The sequence below is a fragment of the Amia ocellicauda genome, chromosome 4, assembly GCF_036373705.1.
Source record: "Amia ocellicauda isolate fAmiCal2 chromosome 4, fAmiCal2.hap1, whole genome shotgun sequence".
NCBI classification, from domain to species: Eukaryota; Metazoa; Chordata; class Actinopteri; order Amiiformes; family Amiidae; genus Amia; species Amia ocellicauda.
Genome location: NC_089853.1, coordinates 37,842,359 through 37,855,860, shown reverse-complemented (window position 1 = coordinate 37,855,860; position 13,502 = coordinate 37,842,359). Strand labels below are relative to the sequence as shown.

Below are 13,502 nucleotides of genomic sequence, written 5' to 3'. Positions count from 1 at the left end.
AAGCTCCAGAGAGGAAGAGAGGGGACAGAGAGTAAGGGAGAGAGGCAGAGAAGAGGCCAGTGGCAATGAGCAAAGTAAAGGATTTCAGACTCCTTTAATTGTCACTGCAATGAGTTAGTGCCTCTTGTACTTCCCAGTACTTTCATTCTATGTGTGTCTTTGTGTTTGTGAGTCTTTCTGTGGGACTCCCAGCCTTACTGCAGAGGAGGCCCATTGCCCTGCAGTGCAGCGGTCAGAGCCCGGGCTCCTTGCTATTTTTATTGTATTGAATTAATTATTTGCACCTGTAGAAATGAAAGGAAACAACACTTGTTTTAATGTAGTCTTTATTGAATAAAATATATCATGCCCAAGGATACCTGCTTATGACATGCCTCTTTTACAACCTAAATGACGTACAGTGCTTTACAGTGTAAGGGCTGCCCCCCCCTGGCTCAGCGCCCTGGTCTGTATTGTGTGTGAAGATGCTGTCAATCAAAGCAGCTTCATCTCTGCAATGATTGAGCAAAGTGCTGCAATCATCGATGGGGGATGGGGTCAAAATATGCAACTCCTTAATAATTCTACTTGCTGTCTACATAATAGTAACATTTAAAGAACTGAGATGCTCCACCAGAGAAGAAATATGTGGCTGACACACTGATCGTAACTCGTGTCGGGCTGGCTCTCCGCTGGGGATGTGAAAGCTTTGTATGTTGTCCTCTATCCCTTGGCAAGGAGGGCTTTTTGGTTTTATTTCGGAGCGGAGCAGGGCGGTCCCTGTGAGCAGAGACGGGGGGTGATGTGTTGGAGCTGAGGCATTCCCTTCTCCAATAAGGGAACTGAAGTATGAATCCAGTCCCCCCCCACCCCCCCACTACCACCTCACAGCATCCCATAAATAAGCCTGTGCCTGGGCTGTCCTTTCATTATCGTGATTATCTGTACAGGTTTACAGTCATCGCTCTGCTGTAAATGTCACCTGTCTGCGGCTCCCCGAGACTCTTTGGTTCGTGGTATGTTTTCCAGAAAGAAGCACTGAAGACCTCCCCCTGGCTAATTTTGAAAATGCAATAAATGAATGAAAACACCGTCTGCGTGTTGACCATGCGGGGGTGGCGGGGCTCCCCTCTCCACAGAGCTCTGTCAGGGGGAGTAGCTGGAAGACTTGACAAGCTTTTAAAGCGCAGGAACAGAAGGCTGGAAGCTGTGTTGCGTGGGGAGAGGGTTCAGGGTGGGCTTCGGTGTGAGGGTGAGGGGGTGGAAGGGGTAGTGTCCTGTCCCAGTTGTTCTTGGGGGAGACTTAATTCACAAGTGCACTGTACAGGAGCAGGCAGAGGCAGATCATGGCTCTCAGTTAGAGCTGCTCGTGCTCCCTGCTTATTGGAGAGACAGAGGGCTCGATGTCTGTTAAACGGCCCTTGGAGGCTCTGCCAGGTTTAAGTTCGCTCCATGGCGATGCGGAGATAAGGCTCTGCACAGCCTCTCATGTCACACCAGCTCTGTAGTCTATTTTGATTTAAAACAAAAGGTGTCCAGAACTGAGTATTACAGTCATCCTTTCCATACAGTCTTCATGATCAGGGAGTGGAATGTGGGTGAAGGCTCCAGCTGTGTCCCGCCCGACCCCCCCCGAGGAGTGGGATTCCGAGTTTGGCTGGCAGGAGCTGTGCCATGGTGCCAGCTGTGGGAATTCCTCCCGTCTCCAGTCGGTCTCATTAGAGGAGCGGAGGAGAAGTGATTTCATTCAATTAGTGGGCAGGGAGCTCCGAGAGCAGTGCGCACAGTTTCTCCCAGGCACTCTCCCCTGTGCCGTGTCACACCGGCAGCCCTGACTGGAGCTCCCTTACTCACCACCGGCCCCCGCAGTGTCCACACTGATGCCCAGCACTGTCACAGTCTGAAGGCCTTGAAGCCTAATACAGTCCTATGCAGTGAGACATTACACACTCTCTCTCAGTGTGACTGAGGGGTATAGCATACTCAGGATCTTATTAAAAACAAACTTATCAAATCCCACACACTCCTGAAGCCCCTTAACCCTGATGACCTCCCCTTCGAGCACGCTACCGTTTGTTCTGCTCCAGTGGTGTACGGGTGCTTTGATTCACTCCGTGAGACAAAAGCAAATGAACAGCAGCACCGAAGAAAGAGTGTGTGCTTTACAATACTGCATTACAGCAGGGGGAGGCTCCGGGGGAGGGAATCGCATCCATCTGCTGCTCACGATGCTGCACTAGCAGGCTGGTAAGATGAGCTACTGTAGAGTAAGGGCTCCATTAACTACAGCAGGGAGTGGTGCAACCTAGTTTTACTCATGTGACAAACTGTTGGCCAGGCTTCACAATAATGGCTTCAAATTCCTGATGATTGAATGTATGGGCTCTGCAGGAATAACACACAAATACCTCCAACACTTCATCTGAGCTCTGATAGTGATCACATGTGTAACAGTTATGGTGCAGGGTGGAGGGTGGAGGGTCAGGGGTAGGGGTTCGTGTTACAGACGGGGTACATGCAGATATTCAAGGGCTATCCCCCGTGTGGCGTTCACACATTAGTTAATTAGGGATTTGTGGCCAGTTTTGTAAAGTGGGATCAAATTATCTGCTTTCCAAGTATGTGTAAGGCACTGTAGTGGGTGGGTTGTTGCTGAGCAAAGATGGCAGCAATGCCTGTATTTCCTCTGTGCTCCTGTCCAGAGCTGCTCTTGCTTCATCACGTCACTTCAGGCTGCTATGTTTACACTGGTCACAAGTGACGTCTGGGATGTGCTTGAATGGGACAGTGAGGCAATGATGGTGAGACGTTGGAGGAGATGGTGCAGCCTTATAAGAGCAGAGTTCCACAATTACTCAGAGGTGCGCTCACATGCTTGGGCAGGAGAGAAGGAGTGGGCTGTGGAGGGAAAGGAGAGGGGGACAGCATTGTACAAGGGATGGATTGGGGGGTGGGGCTGAGGAAGGGAAGGAGAAGGGGAGAACTTGGAAGCAGATTTGGCGCTGGCGGCCTGCGGGTCTGCAATCAGACTGGCAGTGCAGCACAGTAGCGAATGGAAGCACTAAGTGACTTAAGACCTGCTGTGCATAGGAAGCCTTCAGCATTCATAAAATTACCCCTCGTGAGCATCTGTAGCCCTTGGGCTGCGAAAGCGATAAAAAATTTAACTCCCATCATCGCAGGAAGACAGCGTGTCGTCCTCGATGGGTGAACACAAGGCTTTTAGAGTGAAGGAACAAAGCTCTAAAATCTGTTTTGCATGCCTGGCTGTTATTAGGTTTTTTTTTGTTCCCCAATACTAAACAAACAGATCACAGTGAGTTATCTCTGGCTTGTGTCTTTGAACTTTTTTATGGAATGATTATAAAAGTAAAGGGGGGGTTGCAGTTTGAGGTGTCTGGGCAAATTCCCTCAGTTCCCGTAAAAATTGAATGTAATTAAAAAGGAACGCTGGGGCTGTGGCTGAGCTCCAGGACAGGGGGATAGAGGCTCCTGTCTAGGTGGAAACAACACTGGAATTGGGCAGGGCCAGAGCTCTGAACTGCTACACCTGTTCCTGCACCACACAGACGCCCGTGACTCTCAAAGTGCTCAAGAACCTAACACGGGATAAGGAGGCTTTTCTGTTGCTTGTCAGATGTATTTTCTTTCTTCTGTGTGATCAAATTTTAAAAGATGGTGCAAATGAGTCCCAGTGGTCTGAATGTCCTTCACTTGCTCCCAGTGTCTTCCTCTTTTATTTTTTCTTGTCTTGTGTTGCACACTCCCAGGAATATATACTAAGCATTCTTCTGTCCCGGAGCTACAGCAGAGTCTGTGCACACTGCAGTTTGGACACCACGCATTAGGAGTCTCAAACTCTCCGATGTGTTCACAAGGTATTTGAAATCTCGAGGTTTTGCATGTTTGTCTTTAAGTCTTCTGCCCAGCAACACCAATAACTTCTCATGCACCAACAGGTACATACCCAACCCTGAGGCAGAGCCTGGACGATTTAAAAGGAGCAAGCCCAGACCTAGCGAGCCAATACAGGAGTCAGGATTGCTCCTGCAAGAGGCTGCTATGTTGTGCCCTGTTTCGAGTACTCGGGTGTTGTGTCCCACAGCCTGCAGGTTCTCTGTGCCAGAGGCGGGCTGCTTGGGCTTCCCAAGGAGGGCTCTGGGCGATCACCGCGATAGGCTACAGATTGGGGAGCTCCTTTCTCCTGACCACTGGGCTGCTCCTCTCCCAGGGTGGAGGCAGCACCTCGATGCTGCTGATGCTGTAGGCCGTCTCCTGTCCCTCCTCCTCCTCCCCCAGCTCGGACTCCAGCTCTCCCAGACACTGGCTGTCCCCCTCGGAGCTGTCTGCTGCTTTCTCTGCCGCGGCCGCGCTCTTCTTGTTGCTGTCACGGACGGAGGCCTCCAGCGCCTTCTGCTTGCGGTAGAAGTGCGAGAACTTGTTGAAGATGATGGTGATGGGCAGAGCCACCACCAGGATGCCCCCCAGGATGCAGCCCGAGGCAGCCAGCTTGCCGGCGACAGTGACCGGCACCACGTCCCCATAGCCCACCGTGGTCATGCTCACAGTGCCCCACCACCAGCAGGCCGGGATGGTATCCAGCCCCACATCCTCCTCGTACTCCGCAGTGTAGGCCATCCCCGAGAACACCGACACACCCACCGCCAGGTACAGCAGCAGGATGCCCACCTCCCGGTAACTGTGCTGCAGTGGAGAGGGGAGGGAGAGGGAGAAAAAAGGGGACAGGGAGGGCAGGAGGAGAGGGGGAGAGACAGGGGGAGAAGGAGGGAGTGGAAAAGGGAGGGTACAGAATGTTTGGCAGGAGAAATGGAGACAGAGCAGGATAGGAGGAGGAGGAGAGGAAGGGCACAGGATAAGAGGGAGGGATAGGGGTGGGCAGGGTGGGAGGACGGTAAAGGGTAGGATGAAAGCGAAGGAGAGAGAAACGGAGAGGAAAGCGATTACAGTCCCCGCAGCTCCCTGTTCCAGTCTGTTCTGCATGCCAGCTACATTTATACCAGTTAGCAGCAGCCACCTCTGGAGTGATTTAACTCTGTAAGTGGGTCATACCTAGACTCTCCAGCAATCATTTAACTCTGCCTAACCAGCCCACCCAGTGCATCTCGGGAGAGAATGGGAAAGCATTCTAGGACAGTGCTGGCGTGACGTGGATTTTCCTCCTCAGCAGGGAGGCCAGGCATAGTGTCAGGCTTTTTTGAGGGGGGTTGTGGATGCAGCCTCCTTTGGAAGGCAATTGGGGGAAGGGAATGTTGTGTTGTGTGAATTCTGTCACGTTTATTCTTGCCACAAATGAATCCACTGTCTGCTGTCTGTGAGCAGGAAGAATGTCTACCAGCCACTGCTTACAATCACTGAGTCTTTCTCCCGTACCTGTCAATCACAGCAGAGCAGAGCTGCTTAATCAGTGGAACGGGATGGAACAATGGTGACGCAACGGTAGAATTTCAGAACAGTTTATGAATACGATTGTTTGTTGTTAATATTGGTATAATATATTATCATTATCATTTTAAAAGGATGGAAGGAAAAAACTGTGAAAGAGAAGTGAGCAAACAAACGGAAGGAAGGTAGGGTGGGAGAAAGAACAACAGAAAGAAAGGAAGAGAAGGAGCATAGTAATTAAATAAAGCCAGCAAGGAAAGAGAAGGCGACACAGACAGACAGACAGACAAACACAGCAGAGACACTAACAAATTCACTAAAAGACAAATGCAGAGAGAGACAGACAGACGGACAGCCCTCACCCTCAGCGTGGCCCCGAGGGAGCGCAACCCGGTGGAGTGGCGGGCCAGTTTCAGGACCCGGAAGATCCGCATCAGTCGGAACACCTGCACCAGCTTGCCGATGTTACCGAGCTCGGACTCGCCACCCGCCGCCAGGTCGAACAGCAGCGTGATGTAGATGGGCAGCACTGACACAATGTCGATCATGTTGAGCGGGTGCAGGAAGAACTTGCGGGTGTTGGGTGCCAGCAGCAGGCGTGCTAGCACCTCGAAGGTGAACCAGCAGATGCAGAAATACTCGAGCGCCTGCATGGTGGGCTCCTCGATGGGCTTGCCCTCCTCGTCGAGATGCTGGTACTCGGGGATGCTGTTGATGCACATGATGGCGATGGAGCTGAGCACCACGCTGATGGACACGAAGCTGAACAACTTGCTGGGGATGGAGTAGCCGGGGTTCTCCAGCGTTAGCCACAGCCGCCTCCGCACGCCACCGCACCGCACATCCTGGAAGTGCTGGATGTCCTTGTTGAGGTCAGAGATCTCATCCACGGAGGTGTCCACGCTGCTCACGTCGCTCTCCTCGTCCCAGCTCTTGTGCCGGCTCTCTAGCTTGCGGTCATGGTACCGGTAGCTGCAACAGCTGTCCAGGAAGAACTCGTTGATGCCCCAGTACTCAATCTCCTGGCAGAAGGAGAAAACGCACAGCTCCTCCATGATGTGCAGCTTGCCTGTCTGGTAGAAGTGCAGCACATAGGGGAACAGCCCCGGGTTGCGGTCGAAGTAGAACTCGCCCTCCTGCTGGTCATAGTCGTCGCACACCTGCAGGATGGACTCCTCTGAGTCGCAGGCCAGCAGGCGGCCCAGTCGTGTGTCGGGGAAGCGGCGCAGTGTGCTGCAGCACAAGCTCCTCTTCAGCCCGCCCACGTTCACCCGCACCTGGGTGTCTTCCGTCCCCGGCTCCCAGGGCAGTGGCGTCTCGTTCACCATCCCTGTGTCATCCAGCACCGCTCACACCCTGCCGCTCAGGCCACGCCAGCTGGGACTAGGGGAAACGGGAAACAGTCATCAACACTTTAATTTTCATTCTCTGTTATGTGCATTTATTAATTCATTCCCTAATTAATTTTTAGATTTATTAATGCACGTGGGGAGAGTCACTTCTGCAGCCTATCCTATTAACTAAGTCTCACTTGTGTTAACTATAGAATGACCACAAATGGCCCTTGCTGACTGCAACCATCTTCCATAACCGTGTTTGCTGAATATTTAATTATTCTCTATCTCAGGTGACTTGGAGTTTCCTGATCAACAACTAGAGATAGAAGATAGAAGATCGAGTTAAATTACTTAATTACTTACATAAATTACTTTTAAATAAATATGTTCTGTTAATCTTAAATACTGAAAGAGACACACACACACACTCCAACTCTCAAGAAAACATCTATTGATTGTAAAAACAGGATTTGTCTCTCTGAGGCTGAGCTGCTCTCAAAGGAGGGTTTTGTTTCCATAGGTTGTCAAGAAACAGGTTTTTGCTGTGATCTACAGACTTAATAAAGAGAAATCCTGGTGCTTCCCTCCGTTCTCCCTGCTCCCTGCAAGGTCGTTATGAAGTAGCACTGTGCAAATCACTCAGGGTCCAGGGCAAGGTTTGATTGTTACCCACAACACACTGTAGATCTCCAGTCTGCAGGGTGCTTCTCACTGTGCTTTGGGGCTGGATTGTTAAGTACCAGAGCTTTCTTGTTTTTATTTAACCAACTGGTAACCACAAAAACGATGCATGGATACAGGCAGACTTCAGCACCTGCACACGGAGAATGCAGAGCTGCTTCATGATTTTCACAGAAGTTGACAGATGCGGGTTGTTAATTTGAAGCATGATCAACATTACACTTTTTGTTACGGGTGCAAAAAGTGTGAGCATTGATTTGGTAAAGAGAGATTGGATTGCCAAGGCCATTTTAATTTATAGCTGGAAGTGTTAAAGCAGGGAGCCAGGCATCTGATGAACCCAACATATGTTCATTCAGCATGGCTTAAAGGTGCGGGGGTTAAGATGGGAATGTTTCTGGCTGGAACTCAAGATAATCACCCCCCAGAGAGGACATGCGAACAGGATGCGTTATCGTGTGAAGGTGAAATAAAAGCCACCGTTTACAAGGACAGAAGGTTACCATTTAATCTCAGAGACGCTGGCGTTTTTTGTAATGCTATACAAGAATAAAAATAACGCAAAGCTATGTGCAAGTCAGGACAAACTGCTGTAACAAGACTCCGAGTTCTGAAGGCTGCAGTGAGGATAATTGAATCAAGGAAGGATGTGAGTCTGGGAGGCCCAGGAGTGCCGGCTGTGGCTGGATCTCAGGAGCAGCAGCCTCATTTTGAACTAGCAAAGAAATGCACAGCTTCTCTCATACCTCTGTCTGTGTGTCTGAGGACAGAGGACACCAATCTAAACCTGCCTTCTCTCAGTGCCCTCTGGCTGGGTTAGGGTAAAAGCTAAGACTGGTGCAAGCTGTCGAAAAGTGTCAGAGAAACTCCAGTGCAGTGCCTGCTGCTTTTGGGTTTGTATGGGGGCGGGTTTGGAGCCATTAGAATTGACTCAACAGATATAGTGATCTTGTAATTGTACAAAATAAATAAATAAAAGGAAAAAAAATATATAAAATGGAATTAATAAAATATAAAGAAACAAAGTTAAACTTAACACTGAATAGAAGCGCTCGTCATTTATTAATGCACCAGAGAGCGTTTTCGCTTCAGAGAGTTGCTTTCAGCCATGCTCTCCTGGCCCTGTCTTCCTCCTGTGCCGCATCTTCAGCGAGGTTGTGTAGATTTTAAAGTATGAGACGGATGACTGCACTTCACCCGCTACTTAGCTCAAACTGAAGAGAAGTAAGGGGGAGGGGGCGGGCGACAAAGAGAAGAGAGCCTGCTTGTGCTTGCAAATGAATTTTCCAAAAGCTCTCTTCTGAAACACGTTCTTTATAAAGTGAAACGGAGGCAGAGAGATGTTTTCCCACAGCCTATCCTGAGACTCGTTCTGTTCTGTTTCTGTGTTTAGTTCCAATAGACTTTCTGATGGGAGTTTGAGTTATTGCAACAGGTGGACCTTAAAATAGACAGTATTAAATGCTTGGAGTGCCTAGTAAACAACAACTGCAGCTCACAAACACAAACATCCAGTGAACATCACATAGCGCTGCAGTCAACCAGGACTGCATCACAGAAATAGTGATTCAGATCACTGTCTGGGAAACGGGCAGCCAACAGCTTCAATCTGTTGGTGAACTGGGAGGAAGGGAAGGGAGGAGGCGGTCAATGTGTTTAAGGTGCTTCATAATTTAATACAGAGCTAAATTAAATAACATTTTTTGGCATATTTTTTCAGACTACCTATTTGAAATATTTATGATTGAAGCATAACTAAATCATCCAAAAAGAACAAAAAAATGCTTATCCTCCAGTTCTCTGCCACCACGTTAAACAACCCACTGCACTTGACACTGTGGCCCTCTGCACTCAGTAAGCTGGGTTAAATCTGTTGAGCCAGTCCAAATTGCACTGACCTTTAGCTTTGAGCCGGGGGAATCACATATTAATGGGACTTGCTTGGGGTGCCAGAGTGTGCATAGCCCTAGACACCTGATATCCCATTAAGCACCACAGCCCTCTGTCTCTCCCACTGCACTCACTCATGCTGGGCAGACCTGCATCTCTCTCCAGGATCAGCCTTCCCCTGGCAGCCCTGAGGAGAGCAACTCCCTCCCTCCATTTGATTACATCGAACTCACTTTGATCAAAGCAACCTTTTAATACAGCATTACTGCTCAGGAAATGGGAGAATTACACATGTATGAGCCTGCCACCCCACCTCCCACAAATCTAATTGAGATGTATTATATTCCTCAGCAGACAGCCTTATCCAGGGCAACTTCCAATATAGTGCATTATTTTTACATCCAGCTGGGTTTTTACTGGAGCACTCTAGGCAAAGTACCTGGCTCAAGGGTACAACAGCAGCATCCGCCCCCACCTGGGACTGAACTCACAACCCCAGTACAGTAGCCTATAGTTTTTTTTGCATTTTTATCTTTTGTATTAGTCCTATGCTGACCTGAAAGACAAAACTAATGGTAGTTACAGGTGTGTTGGAGCCACAGTGGGTCGGAGCACCACTACCAAACTACCTGCAGTGTGATTGCACCTGCTGCCTGTAGGGAACCTGGGAATGAAGCTCGGAGAACAGCTGGTATTCAGACTGACCAGCAGACAGTGAAGAACACCAGCGTCTAGCCTGACAAGGTCAGCTGTGTGTGTGTGTGACATGTGTGAGATGCAATGCATTTTTCTCCACATTGTTTCTCTTTAGTTTGAACCAACGAAGAGTAGACTAATTATGATCCCCATAAAACATAATAATAGAAGTAAGCTTAATAAAATAATTCAGTTTTAAATGTGATCAATTCTATCTGTTGAAGATACTGTACTGTATACACAGTAAGTTACAATTGGTGGCTTATTAACTCTTAAAGGCAACGATCCTTGTCATGTGACAGTGTGAGGACCATCTGTGGCCTTAATGTCACCATATTGCATGTGGTTGTCTGCTACTTGGACATTGCAGTGATTCAGGGCCACAACTGCAGCAGTGTGCAGTAGTGCTTAGGGCTCTGGACTCCTGGGGGTCATGGGATCAATCCCAGTTGGGGGACAATTGTAATATGCTTTGGATAAGGGCATCTGCTAAGAAATATATAATGAGGTAATGCATACTGTTATATGAGTGTCATTGAATAGGCTATTTCTGAGTATGCTTTTTAAATTATAATTTTTACCTTTGACATTTGATCTTCCTTTGGATTCCACTTTGTCTCTCTGCAAACTGGCCGCGCTATAATCAATATTTTTCTCTAACTTCTTTATTTGCTGCCCCCGCATCCAAGGCCAGCAGCCCAGTTATGCCGCCTTATCAAAAACATCTTCAGTCATTTGACGAATTAACGCATCAGAAACTTTATTTGGTAACGTAATTCCAGCGCTTTTATTTAGCGTTTACAGCTGGCAAGGGTAGACATAGAAGGAATATAATTTACAACCAATTAAACCTGCAATTAATTAGTACATTCTATATTCATCCCCAATACCATTAAAGACAACTTTAATGGTCAATACAAACCGCAACACATGATAGTGTGTGTGTGTGTCTTTGAAGATTAATTCACAAAAGGGACAGATATTTACCAAAGTAAGCATCATAAGTATAGGGTAGACTTATATACAGTGAGGGAAAAAAGTATTTGATCCCCTGCTGATTTTGTATGTTTGCCCACTGACAAAGAAATGATCAGTCTATAAGTTTAATGGTAGGTGTATTTTAACAGTGAGAGACAGAATAACAACAAACAAATCCAGAAAATCGCATTTCAAAAAAGTTATAAATTGATTTGTATGTTAATGAGGGAAATAAGTATAATGTGTTTAGGTCTCATTGTCCATCATTTGGATTTAAAGCTGTATCCCTTTATACCGGCTCTACTATGCGCTCCAACGCTTTCCCTCGAAGAGGTTACTGTGCTAATGTGCAGATAATTTAAAACATGTAATAAACAACGCCAATTAATATATTGCTTAATACAATATAATTATATACAAATCACAGGCAAAATAGAATGAAAAATGAAATGAGCTAACTCATAAAATAAAAGATTCCATAAGGTAATCCTTGCATTATGATGGTTTATTATTATTATTATTATTATTATTATTATTATTATTATTATTGTTATTATAGTTGTTGTTGTTGTTTAAAAGTGCAGGACTGTGCTCTGCTGTGCTCTACCCCTGGGGGATGGCCGTGCGCTGTGCTGTACCTGGGTGCTGCTCTTCTCCACTGATCTCTGCTCGGGTCGTTTGCTGTGTTTTGCTGTGCTCTACCCCTGGGGGATGGCCGTGCGCTGTGCTGTACCTGGGTGCTGCTCTTCTCCACTGATCTCTGCTCGGGTCGTTTGCTGTGTTTTGCTGTGCTCTACCCCTGGGGGATGGCCGTGCGCTGTGCTGTACCTGGGTGCTGCTCTTCTCCACTGATCTCTGCTCGGGTCGTTTGCTGTGTTTTGCTGTGCTCTACCCCTGGGGGATGGCCGTGCGCTGTGCTGTACCTGGGTGCTGCTCTTCTCCACTGATCTCTGCTCGGGTCGTTTGCTGTGTTTTGCTGTGCTCTACCCCTGGGGGATGGCCGTGCGCTGTGCTGTACCTGGGTGCTGCTCTTCTCCACTGATCTCTGCTCGGGTCGTTTGCTGTGTTTTGCTGTGCTCTACCCCTGGGGGATGGCCGTGCGCTGTGCTGTACCTGGGTGCTGCTCTTCTCCACTGATCTCTGCTCGGGTCGTTTGCTGTGTTTTGCTGTGCTCTACCCCTGGGGGATGGCCGTGCGCTGTGCTGTACCTGGGTGCTGCTCTTCTCCACTGATCTCTGCTCGGGTCGTTTGCTGTGTTTTGCTGTGCTCTACCCCTGGGGGATGGCCGTGCGCTGTGCTGTACCTGGGTGCTGCTCTTCTCCACTGATCTCTGCTCGGGTCGTTTGCTGTGTTTTGCTGTGCTCTACCCCTGGGGGATGGCCGTGCGCTGTGCTGTACCTGGGTGCTGCTCTTCTCCACTGATCTCTGCTCGGGTCGTTTGCTGTGTTTTGCTGTGCTCTACCCCTGGGGGATGGCCGTGCGCTGTGCTGTACCTGGGTGCTGCTCTTCTCCACTGATCTCTGCTCGGGTCGTTTGCTGTGTTTTGCTGTGCTCTACCCCTGGGGGATGGCCGTGCGCTGTGCTGTACCTGGGTGCTGCTCTTCTCCACTGATCTCTGCTCGGGTCGTTTGCTGTGTTTTGCTGTGCTCTACCCCTGGGGGATGGCCGTGCGCTGTGCTGTACCTGGGTGCTGCTCTTCTCCACTGATCTCTGCTCGGGTCGTTTGCTGTGTTTTGCTGTGCTCTACCCCTGGGGGATGGCCGTGCGCTGTGCTGTACCTGGGTGCTGCTCTTCTCCACTGATCTCTGCTCGGGTCGTTTGCTGTGTTTTGCTGTGCTCTACCCCTGGGGGATGGCCGTGCGCTGTGCTGTACCTGGGTGCTGCTCTTCTCCACTGATCTCTGCTCGGGTCGTTTGCTGTGTTTTGCTGTGCTCTACCCCTGGGGGATGGCCGTGCGCTGTGCTGTACCTGGGTGCTGCTCTTCTCCACTGATCTCTGCTCGGGTCGTTTGCTGTGTTTTGCTGTGCTCTACCCCTGGGGGATGGCCGTGCGCTGTGCTGTACCTGGGTGCTGCTCTTCTCCACTGATCTCTGCTCGGGTCGTTTGCTGTGTTTTGCTGTGCTCTACCCCTGGGGGATGGCCGTGCGCTGTGCTGTACCTGGGTGCTGCTCTTCTCCACTGATCTCTGCTCGGGTCGTTTGCTGTGTTTTGCTGTGCTCTACCCCTGGGGGATGGCCGTGCGCTGTGCTGTACCTGGGTGCTGCTCTTCTCCACTGATCTCTGCTCGGGTCGTTTGCTGTGTTTTGCTGTGCTCTACCCCTGGGGGATGGCCGTGCGCTGTGCTGTACCTGGGTGCTGCTCTTCTCCACTGATCTCTGCTCGGGTCGTTTGCTGTGTTTTGCTGTGCTCTACCCCTGGGGGATGGCCATGCGCTGTGCTGTACCTGAGTGCTGCTCTTCTCCACTGATCTCTGCTCGGGTCGTTTGCTGTGTTTTGCTGTGCTCTACCCCTGGGGGATGGCCGTGCGCTGTGCTGTAC

General features: G+C 49.4%; 1 protein-coding gene across 1 annotated transcript; it reads right to left on the bottom strand.

Moving 5' to 3' along the window:
* Positions 1–851: 851 nt before the first annotated feature.
* On the bottom strand, positions 852–6,761 carry LOC136748369 (potassium voltage-gated channel subfamily S member 1). Its single transcript, XM_066702057.1, has 2 exons — positions 5,745–6,761; positions 852–4,683 (listed from the first exon to the last, which is right to left on the bottom strand). The coding sequence occupies exons 1-2, from the start codon at positions 6,708–6,710 to the stop codon at positions 4,159–4,161; spliced, it is 1,491 nt and encodes a 496-aa protein (XP_066558154.1). The 5' UTR covers positions 6,711–6,761; the 3' UTR covers positions 852–4,158.
* Between the last annotated feature and the right edge of the window lie 6,741 nt (positions 6,762–13,502).